The 19,527-nt window shown below is 36.3% G+C and overlaps 1 protein-coding gene across 1 annotated transcript; it reads right to left on the bottom strand.

Moving 5' to 3' along the window:
* Positions 1 to 533: 533 nt before the first annotated feature.
* LOC137743662 (pentatricopeptide repeat-containing protein At1g33350) lies at positions 534 to 4,489 on the bottom strand. The gene is made up of 2 exons (XM_068483591.1): positions 1,920 to 4,489; positions 534 to 1,158 (listed from the first exon to the last, which is right to left on the bottom strand). Exon 1 carries the CDS (start codon positions 3,932 to 3,934, stop codon positions 2,378 to 2,380), a length of 1,557 nt encoding a protein of 518 aa, XP_068339692.1. The 5' UTR covers positions 3,935 to 4,489; the 3' UTR covers positions 534 to 1,158; positions 1,920 to 2,377.
* Positions 4,490 to 19,527: the final 15,038 nt, after the last annotated feature.

Raw genomic sequence — 19,527 nt, 5'->3', positions numbered from 1 at the left:
CTTTGAACCTCTACATACATTCGAATTTCCATTCCTAATTTCTTAAAGATATTTGGATTCAGAAACTTTCGAGTTCGAGTCTGAAAGTTTTAATGCTGGAATAGGAAACACTTTCAGACTCGAACTCATATAAAAATACTTTTATATTTTTATTTCAGAATGAAAGTGTCTGAAAGTTTTAAATTGTATGTAGATTATAAGTTCTAACTTGCACCCTAAGCTTAACTCATATAATCTACATTACTCTTTGAGAGAAGAAAGACAAGCGAAACAGTAACTTAACTCTGACGAGACAATTCTCGAGTTAAACAGTAGCAAGGAATGATCATACCTTCTAAAAAGCAGGGCTTCCTTCTCTCATTGAGACTAACACAATCATAAATTTCCTTGCTACTGGTTTTCTGATCCCTGCAGAAGTTACGAAGGAAAGAGAAAACGGGGGAAAGAAAAATTACTGCTCCAGTTATTGCACCTGCAAGTTAGAAACGACTAGACTGATGGGCTTTTCATTGAATACAGCATTCTATGAAGCAAACCACAGGATGGAGACTGGAGATGTTGCCCTCACACAGTTGCTGTATGTCGTTCGTAGTTCATTTTTTAAAGCTTGTGAGCAATAGGATAAGAAATATGAAGCAAACCACAGGATGAAACTCGGGCTAGTAAGCCACTTGCCAACAGCAAGTCTCTGTATATTTGAAATGATAGTGTAGAGAAAAAGAAACTATCATTCCAGTGCACCAATGAATAAAGAATTCTCATATGGAAAATGTAAACACAACATAAAGTCTAGTACATCTGTGAATTATTCAATTTGATGAAATGGAAAGAAGAGAAAATTGTCCAGAGCACACCGTCTCGGATTATATAGAGACCAGAACAAACCAGAAAGTGTCAGCCCATGAGAAGTAGCAATATGCCGACCCCTCTCTCCAGAAAGTGTCAGCCCATGAGCGGTAGCAATACGCCGACCCCTCTCTCAGCAATCGAGCAACAAACAAGAGTTTTTTCCGTGCCAATCTTATTGACAATGCTCACTTCAGGCATGTGGTTTTCAACTGCCTCTATCATAATTTTGTGTTGGCATTATGTAGGTCAAGTCCAGATAATACTAACTTCTGATGCGAAAAATTATAGGAAGACTAGGTACAGAAATCCCTATCAATATAAAACGATGAATATATAAGTATAGTTTTCTCCCTTTCACTCAACAGACGTAATTTCTTCTGATATGATACAGCACAACAAGAGACGAGGAACCGGAGCTATCATATAACCATAAAACTCTTGTATTTGTAACTTAATGTTTGTTTTTTAAGTCAAAAGAGACTAGTAGCAAAATGAATTGATGAAGTATAGATAAAAAAATTCAGTCCCAACTAAGGAGTCACCAGTAAATAAATGGATACAAAAAAAAAAAAAAAAAAAAATTGGATGATTGGGGCCTTTGTCAGACCTGTCAAATGCATCCAAGAAATGTACTTGACTGCAACACATTGCCACCCTCTCTTAAATAATTTACTAGAAATGGCAACAATGTTTAAATAATGCACGTGTGTAAATAAAATCCTACTTCAACTCTAACTTTAAACTGCGATCTTCAGCCTGATTGGAAGAAAGAGAAAGTCTACGGATTAAAAAAGACATCGCTGCTTTGGGAAGGAAATTGCTGTCTAGTTCTATTTAATCATACAAGAGCTTAACTGATGATAGCAAACAAGTTCATATCATGAAGCTCCATCAAGAAATAAACAAATGAAAGCACACATTGGTTCTAACTAAACATTCAATGCGACGAGGTACATGGGAAGCATAAGAATCATATGTGTGTGTGTAAGGAACAAAGCATGCAATTGCCGATACTACAAATGTTATCTGTCAAAATACCAAAGACAAAAAAAAAAGGTCAAAACTCTTACCAGAACAAAAATGTTGTTACGAATTATCACTTGGAAAGCAGAAAGACCACTGGTGTTGTGCGTTGGACACTACCAACTAAGCTACAAGACTCACTAATGCAAAAGGGCGGTCCAGTATAAGAAGGTAATCACCTGTACGAGGCGCACAAAGCTAAAGACATCTTCAGTCATAACCTCATTTCCAGTTAAATGGAGGGCCAATTCAGGTGGCTGGCTGTATTCCCACAGCCGGCAAAAGGAAAAATATATATTTCCACAACTTGAAGTGCCGCAGCAAGTCACTTGGGTTAAGTTACATGGTTGCACTGAGACACACTTTAGACCCTTGAATGCAACTTATAACACAACATTCGTTCTCTCTCGCTCTCATCCTTACTTTAATGGGTAGGAACCAGGTAAGCTTGCTTGAACAGTTGACTATATTTGGGCTTTTAAACACAGTTCATGTCAGGAAGAAATCAGAGGAGAATGTCTAGGATTTGGTAGATCTCTTCCGTTCTAGGATGTGATTTGTCAATTGAATAAAATTGGTAAACTTGATTATCAACCTCAATCCAACTGCAACCTGGGGTTTTATAAGCATTTCGCTCCCTCAGCATCTTTCTCACATTTCGGACATCATCCCACTTCCCCAGCTGCCCATATATATTGGCCAACATGGTCCCATACGCACCATTATTTGGTTCAAGTTGAATCAACCTTTTAACTGCAATTTCTGCGAGATCTGTGCGACCATAAATCTTACATCCATTAAGCAGAGAACCCCATATGACCTCATCGGGTTCAATTTTCATTCCCCTCACAGCTTCCATGGCTTCCTCAAATCGACCTGCTCGACCAAGAAGGTCTATCAAGCATCCATAGTGTTCTATCTGAGGCTCAATCCCATAACCCAGAGTCATCAAATCAAAATAAGAAATACCTTTCTCTACCAACCCTCCATGCGTGCAAGCATTGAATAAGCCTACAAAAGTGACCTCATCTGGTCTTACATCAGCCCCACACTGTATCATGTCCTCAAACACACCAATTGCATTGTCACTATCACCGTGCAGAGCATAAGAGTTTATCATGGAATTCCAAGAGGTCAAGCTTTTTTGCGAGGTCCTGTCGAAAACCCTTCTTGCCACTTTCAAGCTCCCACATTTCCCATACATATCTACTAAAGCATTGGAAACATATGAATCTGGACCAAGCGCATTTTTGTAAACATAGTTGTGCATAGATTTACCAAGCTGCAGCATGCCAGTGTGACTACAAGCCGAAAGAACACATACAGCAGTAACCTGATTCGGCCTATTTTCTCGCTGTTTCTCCCCATGTGCAATATGAACCATTGTTTTGAACAGAGAAATTGCCTCCGAGAACTGGCCATTCTGCGTGCACCCCGCAATAACAGCATTCCAAGAAGGGACATCTCTCTCTGGCATTTTCTCGAACAACAACAGAGCACCACCAATGTCCCCAACTCTAGTGTACCCAGAAATCATAGCCGTCCAGGTCACGACATTTTTCTCAGACATTTCATCAAACACCCGCCTTGCTGAGCCAACATCGGAGCGGAACCTCGAGTAGGAATCAACAAGAGCTGTTTGCACAACAGGGTATTGGCCAAAACCCGATTTCATAATGTGGGTATGCACCAATTCAGTCCCGTGAGACTTAAAAACCTCTGGACTAGATTTCAAGATGTGGGGGTAGATAAAATGGTTGGGTTGAGGGCTTCCTTGACAAAACATACGTCGGTACAACAAAAAAACAGAATGATGGTGGGACTGAGAGGCATAACCGGCAATCATGGCAGCGTAATGGTATACATTCGGGTAGTGGAGGCAGTCGAAGATGAGGCGAGCATAGGGAAGGTTGGCATTGGGGAGAGTGACAAGGCAGAAGCGGACGAGCTTGAAGGCGTAGATTTCACTCTGGCCGTAACCAAGAGTGATGATAAAGATGTGCAGTTGCTTTAGATGGTTGAGGGTTTTGCATTTTGCAAGTAATTGGTTTACATTCAACATCTTCTTTCCTAACGTTGTGTACAAAACTGGAAGACATACACACAAAAGTTTACACTAATGCTGCATTTGCTCTTCGTCAGACCGGTTAAGACTCCAGTACCGAACCAGCAGCAAGCATTGATGAATGCCCAACAATCACATACAAGCTACGGACATAAGTTTGGATTAAACCTGAATTAAATCTTAAAAGTCACACTTGGTACATATTAAATAACAAATCTTCAAAACCTAACACAAAATCCCCTAATTTCCACAAATCTACAACGAAAATTAGCTACAAATTTAACTTAAATTGCACTCTTAATTATACAAAGCTAATAGAAAATAATATAAAAATACCTGAATTTATAAGTGTCTTTGATTGTTTAGAAGCGGAAGAAGGTATCCAATAATTCTACAAAAATAATAAACAAAACTCAGAGATACTGGAAAGTAGAAAGAATGCCTAGAACAATCCAAGACAAGAGACGAGTGAGGAGAGTGCGTGCGTGCGGGTGAGAGCCTTGAGCGTGACAGATGCTCATTGGGAGACGGGGTTTAAGGTTTAACAGGAGTTCCTTTTCATTTTTAATTTTAATTTGGACAAAGGTTTAAGGTTGTTTAAAACAAATGAGGATTCTCTTTATGAGGATCTTTAAATTGTTTGTTTATCGTCCATAGTAAAAAATTATTTTAAATATTTTTATTTAAAATCAAATATAAATAATATCTGATAAAAACTGATCGTATAATGTACGATGAGCAGACACGATTTGAGAATCCTTGGAATTCTCGCAAAAATGATCCGGAGAGGATCCTCATTAGTTTAAGACCATCTCCAACTTGGGTTAAAACCAAAAATTTTAAACCCATAAAATTAAGGCATTAACCCAAAAATAGTTTTCCTACTCTAACTCTTTTGGGTTAAATTTTTAGTCCGAAATTATTAAAAAATGAATTTAAGATTTTTTTTCTTAAAGTAACTTTTTTAAAAATAAATAAATTATATATCCTAATTTAATTTTATGAATATTTTAACCCAAAAATATTTAGATTCCGATAAATATTAAAAAATCAAAACTGACATCATAAAACTCGAGGAACACTATGAAAAAATATGAAATATTTTTTAATTATTTTAGCCGTTGGATTTGAATTGGACCATTAGGTATTTTTTTATTACTGTTGGATTTGATAATATTAGATCTTAACCGTTGATTTCAATGAATTTATAAATATAAAACTATAACAAATAAAAAAAAATAAAAAAAACGTATATGGTGGGCCAGTCTACTAACTCAGGATGAAATCTTAACCTAAATTTGCTCTAGAAATGAGGTTTTAGTTAAAACTCATATTTAACCCAAGAGTTTGAGTAGGTCTAAGAATTGAATTTAGCCTTAAATTTGCTATTCCCCATTGTATTTTGTGCAGAATCTCATTTTACCTAGTATACTCTAGTATTCTTTATTTTTACATTTGAGACATTGAAAACCCTAAACTATATTAACACGAAAAACGAAAGAAACCAAGCCCTAGGTTCCCTCCGTACGAACCCTAAATGCCTCAATTTTTTTTTGTATTAGTTCTATGTATAAATGAATAAGTTGTTATTAACACTTCAAAATCCTCCCTAGTGTTAGTGAAGTGAATTTGAAAAGTCCTTCCTAGTAAAGTGAATATGAGGGGTGAAGGGGTGCATAAGGATTTTTACTTTTATTTTTTTAATAATATGTCCTCTATTTACTAACAAGAAATGAAAATGCGAAGTATGTGTATCACTAACATTATGTGTGAGTGACCGGAGCTTTCTGATTTTGTTTAGCCTCTGGCCCTAGCAAGGCCTGGGTCGGTGGCAGCCTCCCCTTTCTTCCATCTCTGTTTTCTTTTCTTCCTTTTCTTCTGCTTCCATTTGATTCTGACCAATCTTTCTTCTTCCTTTTGCATCAGATCTAATGGAACCTTGGCCTCCATCAGAAATTTCTCAATTCTGACCATCTTTTTTCTCTTCCCCTGTTGTCTTCCAACATTCATGACTCTTTTCAACCCATCTTCTACCCATCTCTTATGGTTCTAGCCTCTCTCTATCCCACTATTTCTCAGATCTGCAACCATATTTTCTAAGTGTGTTTCGCAGGTCTCTTGGAAGGTATGTAGAGCGTATACTCAGGTGGTCACACCACCATCTTCCATGAGTTTCATTTACTTGTTGGTTGCAGATTTGGATTTTGTGGTATAATGGAAGAGGGTGGAATCAGCTTGATTTCTAGTTTGGAGGCTTTGTTTGGTTGGATTTCTATGACTGCAAGAGGCGGTGATTCGTTGTCAGCATTTTATTTTATTTTGGTGGTTCATTGTCTGTGTTGACTGCATCTATTTTCTTAGGATTTTTTATTTTGTTTTGTTTGTTTTGGCTCAATCTTTGGGTTGGGTCTTTTGCTTTGGGATTATTTTTGTACTTTTGGGCTCTATTTGTATTTGAATTCCTGTATGTAAATTTTTCCTATGTTGGTAACAAAGAATTTACCCTTGTACCAAACAAAAAAAAAAAAAAACAATTTGTTCCTTTATAGTACACAAAGAATGAATAAAGAAGTAGGTTCAATGTTAAAAACATGTGTTCTATTCCCAATTTTGATAACCAAGAGGGAATATTATAGGAATAAGTAGGTTTAATGTTAAAAACATGTGTTCTATTGCCACTTAGTATTACGGCCTAATAGTATTCCTTTTCACTTGTAAGTGAGAGGTCTTAGGTTCAATTCCTGCCAAAGGCAAATTTGAATTATATTATTGCTAGCTCATTGTGAGGCCCACCCCTTCCCCTTAGTGTAGATAATATCGTTTGTTTAAAAAAAAAAAAAAAAAACATGTGTTCTATTCCCAATTTTGATAACCAACAACAACAACAAAGCCTTTTCCCACTAAGTGGGGTCGGCTATACGAATCCTAGAACGTCATTGCGTTCGGTTCTGTGTCGCATCTTCCGTTAGATCCAAGTACTCTAAGTCTTTTCTTAGAGTATTTTCCAAAGCCCTTCTAGGTCTTCCTCTACTCCTTCGACCATAAACCTTTGTCCTGTAATCGCATCTTCTAACTAGATCGTCAGTAGACATTCGTTTCACATGTCCAAACCACTGTAACCGATTTTTATCTTTCCTACAATTTTGGCTACTCCTACTCTACCTCGGATATCCTCATTGCTAATCTTATCCTTTCTCGTGTGCCCACACATCCAACGAAGCATTCTCTGCTACAATTGTTTTATGTACGTGTTGATACTTCACTGCCCAACATTCCGTGCCATATGGCATTCCCGGTCTTATTACCAATAGGGGATAATTGGACAATTTAAGTACCACGTGTTGTAATCTTATAAGCCGTCCAATGTGTGGATGGCAAACTCACTACAACCCACTACAACTCTACATGTTTGTCCACTAATCCACTTGCTGCCTCATCATTCCATATAAAATCACACACAAAAACACAGAGCTTTACGACTGGAGAAGAGAAAAAAAGAAAGAAGGAAGAAGAGAGATGCCACAAGGCTTATGGCAGAGAGAAGAAAAAGAAAGGAGATAATAGAGAGAGTTATCTTTGTAATCTTATGATTTCAGATTATAAATAAAAGCACTGCTGCTGCTCCGAGGACGTACTCTAATCACACTGATTGTAGAGAAACCTCGTAAATTCTATGTCTGGTTTCATTCATTCAACTACACACACCATCGATTTTACAACATATTATCAGCACGAAAAGCTCTTGTGTTAGTGGAAAGCATAATGTCATAAATCTTGTTCACCTCTGCCGCCTGGAATCTCATGGATAAGAAAATCTTTTCATTTCATCTTAAAATCTTTGTACTATTGATTTTCCTGAAGCATATATATATATATATATATATATATATATAAATGTTGTTGTATGACTGTATATCATCCTTTGCATAAGCAAAAGAATACAGACTCAAAATTTGTAGAGAATCTGACAGCCATGTAAACAGTCTCGGAACTCCAACTTTCAGACCTTGGATTGAAATACTTTCTTCATCAAAGTTGTTCTTATGCCCAGTACCTACAACATATCAAATTGTCAGAAATTTCCAACGGTACAATCATCCCAGATGCCTGAAATACCATACCAGTTTTCAATTTCCGCAGAAAATTGGACATGCAACTTTTGAGTACCAAAACTCTATTTCAGTAGCTCATATCGAAAGTGTTTCTACAAGAAAGTTGTTCAGTATCCTCTGATCCATATCATACTGAAATTTGAGCTAAATCTAATGGTTTGATCTTCTCATAAGTTGCAGACACTCTTGACTCCAAAACTTATGGGAACCGTTTCGACTTTTTCGAAATTCATTGGAGGAGGAACACCTATTGGAACTTATTGTTACTATTACTTCCTAAATAACTAAAAGGAATTATTGCTGTGAAATGAAAACAAAATATAAAAAGAATGAAACAAAAGAAGTGGCAGACCAAGAAAAAGAAAAAGCAAAAGATGAGGACTTCATCATTGCATTTTTTGTTTTGACATATTTATGTGCATGGTGTTGATTTAAGGCCCTATCACAAGTTCCATTTATTTACAATGGATATAATTATTACCTTTTGCTTTAAAGCTTTGGTATTTATGTGAATGGTGCTGAATCAAAATCCTTGTCACAAACTTTATTTACTTAAGAACAATTTATTTATCATGGCTGGAATTACCGTCTATTGTTTTAATTCATTTATTGTACTTCTTTTTGTTACAATGAGTACATACAGGACTTGGAGTTCATTGATCAGATCAGAACCTGAAGTTTGTTGATCCTCATCACATAAAATGATTGGACTCGAAGTTCCATCATGCAAAAAGATCAGGCATGAAGTCCCTAAATCCTCAAGATCGGACATGAAGTTCCTTGATGAGTACCTTAAGTTTGAAAAGCTGAAGTGCCACAACTTAATTGTAATAAAGCACATAAGAGTCTCAGTCTGCATACTATTAAATAAGGACCAGAAGTTCCTTGATTTATGTAAATGATGATATAATGCATATTTGCTGGAGAGTTTACACCTCAAAGTCTTGATGATTATTGCACATCACTGGGCATTGATGTTGAACACCATGTTCCTCATGTCCATACCCAAAAATGGTTTAGTAGAAATATTTATTAAGCGGATGAAATTGATTACCCGCGCTCTGCTCATGAAAACAAAATTGCAAGATGAGTACATACCATTTTACATAATGCATTATTAGTTCAGTTGAGACCTGTTGCCAACCATCAATATTTCTCAGTACAACTCGTGTTTGGGCACTGGCCAAACATTAACATTTACGAGTTTTTGGTTGAGTTATCTATGTGCCTATTGCACTGTCACAACATACTAAAATAAGGCATCAACACAAACTGGGAATTTATGTTGAATTTAATTCACCATCTATCCTTCAAAATTTGGAACCCTTGACTGGGGATATGTTCACCACGCAGTTTGTGAACTGTCATTTTAATAAGACAGTTTTCCCACTGTTAAGGGGAGAAAATACTGTTCCAGAATAATGACAAAAATTGTCGTGGGCTTTACCCATTTTGTCTTATTTTGATTCACAAAGCAATCAATATAAAAACGAGGTGAGAATAATTGAATGATGCAACGATGTGCAAATCAAATGCCAGATGCATTTAATGATGCAACGAAAGTAATAAAATCACATGTACTTGCTACAAATGTGCCTACAAGAATTGATGTCCCTGTTGGACAAAATAATGTGGTAGCAAATGATTTATCTGTTACACACCTAAAGCGTGGCAAACCCTAAGATTCAGAAGGTTCAGTCATTCGAAAGAAGAAGAATATGGCACTACTGAACTATTGCATTCTCGGAGCATAACTGTTACATGCCGGAAGCATGATAGTCGCCGCATGGATACACATCCCAAAAAGGACAATCCGCAGATATGAAAATTTTGATGTCTCATGCATGAGGCATGATAGACGTATAGGTTCCAATGACTCAACTCCCAGAAGTAGAAATTAAAATTCAAGCTCTATAATGCTCTAGAGGAGCTTATGATCCAAATTCTCAAACAATTCATCTAATAAGAGATGATTGTCCTAGAAGGGACAATGTAAAGTCCCTAAAGAGGCAAGGATATCCAAAGTAAATGAAATGCTTATAAATATGTATGCGCATGCACATGAGAATTATGGGATCACAAATTGATGATTACCAATGTTAATTTTGGTTTTTTCAGTAGCTACTAAATTCATCAATGAGCTGTGTTGATATTGAGTACGTTCTTTTTCGTCAAAGAAAACAAAAATTATTGGCCAAAAATGGAGAAAGGTAACTCCATTATAATTTTGTAAGAACGTGGAAAAATGAACCTATATATATGTATACAATACAAATAGCCAAAAGATGTTGAACTAATAATGTTACATATGGGCATTTGTAATACAGTGAAATATACTTACATGATATGACACAAGGTTATTAATTGAAACCTGAAATTATACTTTTGTAAACAAGTTCATATGAATGAAGACTTATATACGAAGGGTTTTAAGTTGCCCGCATCCTATCTCCATAAGTAAATACCTGAAGTATACATAGAAGCAAGTTGCTCTGTATAAATTTCAAAGAAGAATGTGTCATGAAATATAGAAAATCCCTGAAGGATTCAAATTGCTTGAAGTAAGCCCCGGAAGAGTAAATCATAAATTATGTACTCAATACCAATGGATGATATGAATTGCCTTAGTGAGTACTATCATTATGATATTGTTACAACATACTAAAATCTCTTGATATTATTAAATTGGAACTCCTAAAGAGTCAAGAGAGATTATAAAGTGTTGAAAGAAATATTGTCTCGAGCTGCAGATCGAACAATATGCCAACACAAATCTTATCCATGATGTTTATGATATTAAAGAATCATATGGATTGAAGATTATGAGTTGAAGACTCAAATTTTTTAGACATTAAGAATGATCATTTATCATCGTGAGGGTAAAGATAAATTGATATTTGGTCCAGAAGTACCACATCTTAGTGAAGTATATGCTTTATTGTATTTGACACAATACATTGAATGAAATAAAGCTTATCTATTAATATCTCTGAGAAATTACAAACATGTACATACACATGAATTAAAATGAACAAACAGAAGGGAGCCTTCACAAAGATTGCTCATGTTAAGCCTCAGTACTCAGAAGTACTCTAGAAGAGGGAGGCACCGGAGCTTGATTATTTGGAGTCTCAATAATTGGTAAAACTTTGTATGGTGAAGGCAATAGGTGCCTTTGGAATAAAGCCACTAACCTCTCATTATCTGTAAGATCCCACATCACCCAAGGGTGTGGATCCTCTATGCCTTATATGTATATTCTCATCTCTACCTAGCACGAGGCATTTTGGGAGCTCATTGGCTTAAGAGTTCATCAGAACTCCAAAGTTAAGTGAGTTCGGGTGAGAGCATTCCCAGAATGGGTGATTCATTGGAAAGTTCTCGTGTGAGTTCCTAGAAACAAAACCGTAAGGGTGTGGTCGGGGCCCAAAGTGGACAATATCATGCTACGGTGGAGTCAAGCCTGGAATGTGGTGGGGGCCCGGGCCAGGATGTGACAATTTGGTATCAGAGCCAATCCCTGGCCGGATGTGTGTCGACGAGGACTTCGGGCTCCTAAGGGGGGTGGATTGTAAGATCCCACATCGCCCAGGGGTGTGGATCCTCTATGCCTTATATGTATATTCTCATCTCTACCTAGCACGAGGCCTTTTGGGAGCTCACTAGCTTCGGAGTTCATCAAAACTCCGAAGTTAAGCGAGTTCGGGCGAGAACATTCCTAGGATGGGTGGCCTACTGGGAAGTTCTCGTGTGAGTTCCCAGAAACAAAACCGTGAGGGCGTGGTCGGGGCCCAAAGCGGACAATATCGTGCTACGGTAGAGTCGAGCCCATGATGTGGTGGGGGCCCGGGCCGGGATGTGACATTATCACTTTGAGTCTAATTTTTGGATTCCAGTAGTTGGTTGAGCTTTCTTTTCATGCTCGTCGACTAATTATTAGCAAGCACATGTAACACTCTATTCTCGTGCTTGAGCTCTATGATCTCTTGCTTAAGACTTGCCACCTCAACTATTAATGATTCAACTTGGTGAGTTCGAGCAAGTAGGCGTTGGCTTATATTGGAAACGGAGCTAGTACACTGAACACTAAGAGCCAATGAGTCTTGAACAACCAACTCATCAGACCGTTCTGAAAGGATTTTATTATCCTTTGGAGTAAGAAGATTCCTAGCTACTATTGTAGCGATTATGTTATTCTTCATCACAGAGTCTCCGACTGTAAGAAGGCTTTTAGAAGATAAGAAGGATGATCGCTGTATATTATCCTGATGCGGCTCATTTGTATCCCTCCCTAGACTCAAATCTAAACAAAGGTTAGATGGGCAAGCCATTTTCAGAAATGATGAAAGAAAAATGAAGTCAGATAAAATCTCAGAAGTGCAAGAAAGAGAAAATTCTACAGGCAACAGTTTTTCCGAGCATACGTTTTGAACACAATTGATGCCTTTATAAAAGAAAAAGCAACAAGGTCACTTGTTAAAAAATCGAAGAGACACTGCTCACCGAATTTCAAAAGCCGGATTTCCTAGATGAAAGTTTGTCGGTACCTTCCACACGCAATCTCAGCTTTTTTGGATATCACGTGCAACTTTATCAAAAATTTCTGACAAAGTTGAAAACGCGTGAATCTTACTGTTCTAATTACACCATAGTTGCTGACAAAAGTAAAAGCACAACATCACTACTTACTATTGAGATAACTCTATATATGTCGACCTTTGTCCTCCATGGCAAGACATACCTGCAAAAAATGTCTAAACTCTTCCTCCTCTCTGAGATTGCATATTCAACAAAGCATCTTGAAATACTCAGTTTGTTTCCTCTTTGAGAATACCTCTTCAAACAAGTCACACCATAACAAGAGTGTCTCATATCATCAGGGTCGAAAGCAAAAGTATCTCATATCATGCTTTCCCTTGTCCTTTTTCTTTGTTGTTGCTTTTACCTTGCATTACACTTGAGTATTCATCTTCAACTGTTGATATGATGTTGGCTATTTACACTAAAGCTGCCAAGCATGACGAGTTACTGAGAAGTGATGTTCTGAAAGACCATTCAAATGCAAGGGTTGCATTCCACTTTTGCATCAGGGGACAAATATTGCAAGAGAAGATGTTACACCTGCATAAGGAAAAACCACTTCTACAAAGGGAACATATAAGGCAAGTGAAAATGATACATTGAAACTCGTGGAGAATCAACAAAGTGCAACAAACACATGCCGATTCATCCCCGACAAAGCCGAATATCACTTATCACGTGAAGCTCCTCGTGGTCCAATTTCATTCAAGATCAAGCCTCGACGATCCTTGAAAAAACCACAAGTCTGATTCAAGATCAAGTGTCTATCACCCTTGAATCAAATTTAGCTCCAGATAAATGAAGTAAATTTAGACCTTTGGAGGAAACCAGAAGGCCCTCTAGCCTAGTTCAAGACCAAGTCTGTGGAAAGTTAACAAGTAAAGCACTTTTTTTGGCAACTCTCCTCGCTAAGAGACTAAAGCAGAAGAATCAATGATCAGCCTAAAGAATTTGAAATCAGAGAGAGATACTCATTAGGGAGAGTATCCAAAATAGATCAAGATTTTAACAAGTCAATTGAAGACTTGACGCCATCCATGAGGGAATGTTGTAATCTTATAAGTCATTCAATGTGTGGATGACCAACCCACTACAACCCACTACAACTCTACATGTTTGTCCACTAATCCATTTGCTGCCTCATCCTTCCATATAAAATAACACACAAAAACACAAAGCCTTATGGCTAAGAAAAGAAGAAAAAAAAAAAAAGGACGTGTTTGGGCCCAAAATATTATTGCTGGGCCGAGCAGCAGGATGTGCTCGGCCCAAGGAGATGATAAATACTATAGGCCGAATAATAGGGCCCGGGCCAGCTAACAGGGTCGGCCAAATCCTATCATAAGTAGTCCAGATAAATAGAAAGGTCGAGGAAGTCCTGGTACAACTAGGATTCTCGACCAACAAGGAATGAAGTCCCGAAAAGAAGGAAAATTCAGAATCCCAGTAGGAGTAGGTTTGTTCGAAGAAGAAGCGAAATGGGACAAGGACTCCCAATCCAAATCGGAGTCGGTTTCAAGGAATAGGGCACTATAAATACAAGAAATCATGCAAACAGAGAGGACCTTAAAATCAGCATACAATTGCCCTGCGCAAAACCTCTCAAACACCTTGAGAATTTTTCCTTTTCTTTTTCCTGCCAACACACCTTCAGTTTGGATAAACAGCACTGTGGAAGTACCCGGCGAGCACCTTCAGTTTGGATAAACAGCACTGCTGTCGCAGAATCAGCCGACCGAGAAGCATCTTCAGTTTGGATAAACAGCACTGCGTCGAGGTCGACCGATTATCTATCCAAGTCTCGGTCGAGGAAGGTTTTCGAACCTTTATTGGCAGAGGTCACCTTGCTAGCCTTCTCGGCATAGTTAGGTGTTACGAATTACATTGCTCGGCGTACTGGTCGCCGAGTGGTTTTATGATTGGATACTCACAAGTGAGTTTCAGGGTTCGGCATTCCGACGGCCGAACTACGTTTACCATCAAGACATACATCACGTTCGAGTACCTGTGCCCATACACCTTGGTCTCGATTCGACGTGCTTATACTCTGACGAATATAATCACAGTGACCGAATCGGGCTCGGACGGTTTGTGAACTCCGCAAAATTAGCAGCCTTGTCTTCAGGCTGTAGAACCCAGAGATCGAGAGTGTTCCTTCCTCGGTCGCAATCGTTAGTTAAAGAAGTCAGCGATGCGCTCAAAGCTACATCAACAAATTTTACTCCTCGGCCAGGCTCGGCCGACGAGTTGGCACGCCCCGCATTCGACCGAAGGACGTAGTTAGCTTATTAGTTACTCGGCCTGCGCGCCACGTAGGTTTTGTAATTTTTAGGGTCAACAGGACGAAAAGAGGAAAAAGAGAGAAGTAAAAAGGCTCACGACAGAGAGTAAAAAAAGAGAGGAGATAATAGAAAGAGTTATCTTTGTAATCTTATGATTTTAGATTATAAATAAAAGCACTACCGCTGCTCCGAGAACGTACTCCAGTCACACTGACTATCGAGGAACCTCGTAAATTTTGTGTCTTGTTTCATTCATTTCACAGCACACACCATCGATTTTACTACACCAAGATGATTTTTTGCAGTTTCAAATGTTTCAAAATATTAAAACGACATGAAAAGATCAAACAACCTCTATCACGTTAATAAAATTAGGGTAAATCTCAGTTTACTACCTTTAAGTTTCGTGGTTTTCAACATTGGGTACATAAAGTTTTTTTCGTCCCAGAGTCATACCTAATGACACGCCTCGATCCCGATATTGCCCGAATACCAGGATAGACACGTGCTGGTCGACACCCGAGGGTGACGAAAGCCATTAATTGATACAAAAGCTAAGAATAAGAAATAAATAAGGGTTATGAAATGAAATACAATGATATGATTCATACCTGAGCACATACATTTCATTATGAGGTTTTGACATGGCATATCTTGAGCATGATTGGCATACCCTTGAGCATGTTGGGCATATCTATACATACGTATATGTTTATTTTCTGGGAAGTATACAGGTTTTACGGCGAGGGGTTAGAATGTATTTTGCTAAATGGTTTTCAAAGAGCTTTGTTTTTGCCCACTCACGCTTTTGTTTTTTTGCGCCCCTCCAGGTTCTAGTTGCTTAGCAGGTTCGGTGGTTTCCCAGAGGATTCTCCCGGTTTTTCTGACAGATACTCACCAGCATAGGGTCACCTTCGGGTGTACTTCTATCGCAACTTTTCTTTTGGACTGCTGTAGTCTTGCTCTGAATTTGTACCTCACTTACGCTAGCACTTGTCTTAGTACTTTGTATGCTAGTTTTTAAATTATTCGTACTTTTATACTACTATCTTATTAGCTTCCGCACGTGCACATGGTTACGTCACCTTAGTGTGACGGCCAGCACGCCCTGACCTCGGTCGGGGTGTGTCATCATGGCTTCATCACCCACTTGGGTGGTGACCATCACACCACGATTTTGGTGTCTGCTCGATATCAGGGTCGGGGTGTGTCACTAATTTTTTGAGCTATTGAAAAACGTGGAATAAGAAACCTGTAATATATACACCAAATTATTCTTGGGTGTTTGTAATTAGTGAAATAAACTCACTAGTATGGCATGATGCTTCATAATAGATATGAGCATTTTTTTTGTCATCATATATGTAGCCATATTTCTATAAGTACAATGTTACTTTAGATGTGAGACTTATGGCATGTGGAGACTGCATACTAACCACTTGAGAATTTATCTCTCAAAGCCATTTCTTAAAGTATGAAAATGCCATAAAATTTGTATCCAAAGATTTCAATTTAAGAGCATAAAGCTCAAAATATGTACTCAATACCTATTCTAGATAAATTTGGTTTATATTACCTCAATGAGTACTTTTGTTTGTTTGAACTAAAATTATTGTTGCAACATATTCTTGAAAGAGTTAAGAGTTACGGTAGAACTTTTGGAGAGTCTATAAAGCGATTTGTGTATATGGCGTGTATTCGCCGGAGTTATTCATTAGGCGGAGTCTTCGACAATATGCTATAATTAGGCCTGGCAATTTCTGACACGACCCGATAACCCGACACGACACGACACGAAATTAACAGGTGTTTGGGTCGACAAGATAACCAATCGGGTCGTTATCGGGTAACCCGATAAGCACCTATTAAGATAACGGGTTGGTTCGGGTATACACGTGGGTAACACGATACACGATAAGCAGAATATTATTTTTATAATTTTATAACCCTAAAAAAATACTGTAATAATTATATACATTAATTTTACAATTTTATACCCCTAAAAATTATAATATATATATATATATATATATATATTAAATTAACTATAAAATTTATAATAATTATAATAATTATATATACTATAATAATTATACCCCCAAAATATTAAGTCTATCTATAATAATTATATATATATATATATATATATATATTAAATTTTATAAAAACTATAATAATTATCAATTAATAATTTAATATGCATGAATATGATGCATTGCATTGCATCCATTGAAATTTGATGTGATTTGTTTCCATTCAAATTTGAATAATGAATTTCTTGCCGTTGCCAACTTGCCGCCCTTTTTGAAAAAAAAAATGGAGGGAAAATGAAAATGTTAAGAAAAGTTGAAAATGAAACAAAAAAGTGAGGGAATTAGAGAAAGATGTTGGAGGGAAAAGTGAAAATGATAAGAAAAAGTTGAAAAGGAAACAAAAAAGAGAGGGAAAATGAAAATTAATAGAAGTGGTGAGAATTTTTTTTTTTTTTTTTTTTTTTTTTAAGTTATTAACTTTTTATCACACACATGACTGTCATGACATATCTCACTATTTTTATAATGACACACGTGACACGTAATGTATGTACTATTCCGTGTACCAGTCAATTATAATTTATACGTACAAAATAAATAGATTTAAATATACTTAATAAATATATATATATATATACACACACACACACGGAACTTGATTGATGGCATACGAATTCTCCAAAACTAATTTCAACGATCACAACCGTCAAACTTGTTTGTATATGTTTTGAGATCACATCAACAAAAAATCATAAAAAATAAACATTCAGAGATCAAGTAACGGGACAAAGCTTTTCAACGGTTATAAACGAAAAATCACGATTTAACGGTTATTTTAACTCCAATTTTGATGATTTTTTATAACTACACTCTTTGACCCTATATGAATACAATGAATGAATTCGATCTTCAATTTAAAATATTTACACAAGTGGATACCACAAAATCTTATGTTATACTTAATGAAAGTATAAATAAACTCTAAGTGTTAGTCAATCTATCGTTTTACGAATTCTCCAAAACTAATTTCAATGATCCAAACCATCAAAATTGTTTGTATATGCTTGGAGATCACATCAGCAAAAAATCACAAAAAAAAAACATTCAGAGATCAAGTAACAGGACAAAACGTTTCAACGGTTATAAACGAAAAATCACGATTTAACGGTTATTTTAACTCCGATTTTGATGATTTTTTATAACTACACTCATTGACCCTATATGAATACAATGAATAAATTCGATCTTCAATTTAAAATATTTACACAAGTGGATACCACAAAATCTTATGTTATACTTAATGAAAGTATAAATAAACTCTAAGTGTTAGCCAATCTATCGTTTTACAAATTCTCCAAAACTAATTTCAACGATCCAAACCGTCAAAATTGTTTGTATATGCTTGGAGATCACATCAGCAAAAAATCACAAAAAAAAAAACATTCAAAGATCAAGTAACAGGACAAAGCTTTTCAACGGTTATAAACGAAAAATCACGATTTAACGGTTATTTTAACTCCGATTTTGATGATTTTTTATAACTACACTCCTTGACCCTATATGAATACAATGAATGAATTCAATCTTCAATTTAAAATATTTACACAAGTGGATACCACAAAATCTTATGTTATACTTAATAAAAGTATAAATAAACTCTAAGTGTTAGTCAATCTATCGTTTTACGAATTCTCCAAAACTAATTTCAACGATCCAAACCGTCAAAATTGTTTGTATATGCTTGGAGATCACATCAACAAAAAATCACAAAAAAAAAACATTCAGAGATCAAGTAACGAGACAAAGCTTTTCAACGGTTATAAACGAAAAATCACGATTTAATGGTTAGTTTAACTCCGATTTTGATGATTTTTTATAACTACACTCCTTGACCCTATATGAATACAATGAATGAATTCGATCTTCAATTTAAAATATTTACACAAGTGGATACCACAAAATCTTATGTTATACTTAATGAAAGTATAAATAAACTCTAAGTGCTAGTCAATCTATGGTTTTACGAATTCTCCAAAACTAATTTCAACAATCCAAACCGTCAAAATTGTTTGTATATGCTTGGAGATCACATCAGCAAAAAATCACAAAAAAAAAACATTCAGAGATCAAGTAACGGGACAAAGCTTTTCGACGGTTATAAACGAAAAATCAAGATTTAACGGTTATTTTAACTCTGATTTTGATGAATTTTTACAGCTACACTCCTTGACCCTATATGAATACAAAGAATGAATTTGATCTTCAATTTAAAATATTTACACTAGTGGATGTGGATATCACAAAATCTTATGTTATAATTTATATACTTAATAAAAGTATGAATCAACTATTTGGAAAATGAGGTAATATATTTTTATATGGTATAGTATTATTATTTTATTTCTTTTCATAATTATTTTGTTTAACTTTTCATAATTGAATGATTTTTAATGTTTACTTTTTCTATACTTAGTTTATGCGGAAGAGAGTTATGACGTGGAAAATCTTACTAAAAACATCTTCAACATAACTCTTGAAGGCAATAGATCAAGCCAAAGTTCCAATACAATTTCATGATGATC

The sequence above is a fragment of the Pyrus communis genome, chromosome 8 (assembly GCF_963583255.1).
Source record: "Pyrus communis chromosome 8, drPyrComm1.1, whole genome shotgun sequence".
Classification (NCBI taxonomy): Eukaryota; Viridiplantae; Streptophyta; class Magnoliopsida; order Rosales; family Rosaceae; genus Pyrus; species Pyrus communis.
The sequence above is the reverse complement of the archived record's forward strand: the minus strand, read 5'-3'. Positions and strand labels throughout refer to the sequence as shown.

What these genes read in the sequence shown, in the direction of transcription:
- LOC137743662 (XM_068483591.1), bottom strand. Translation starts at nt 3,934, where the DNA reads ATGTTGAATGTAAACCAATTACTTGCAAAATGCAAAACCCTCAACCAT.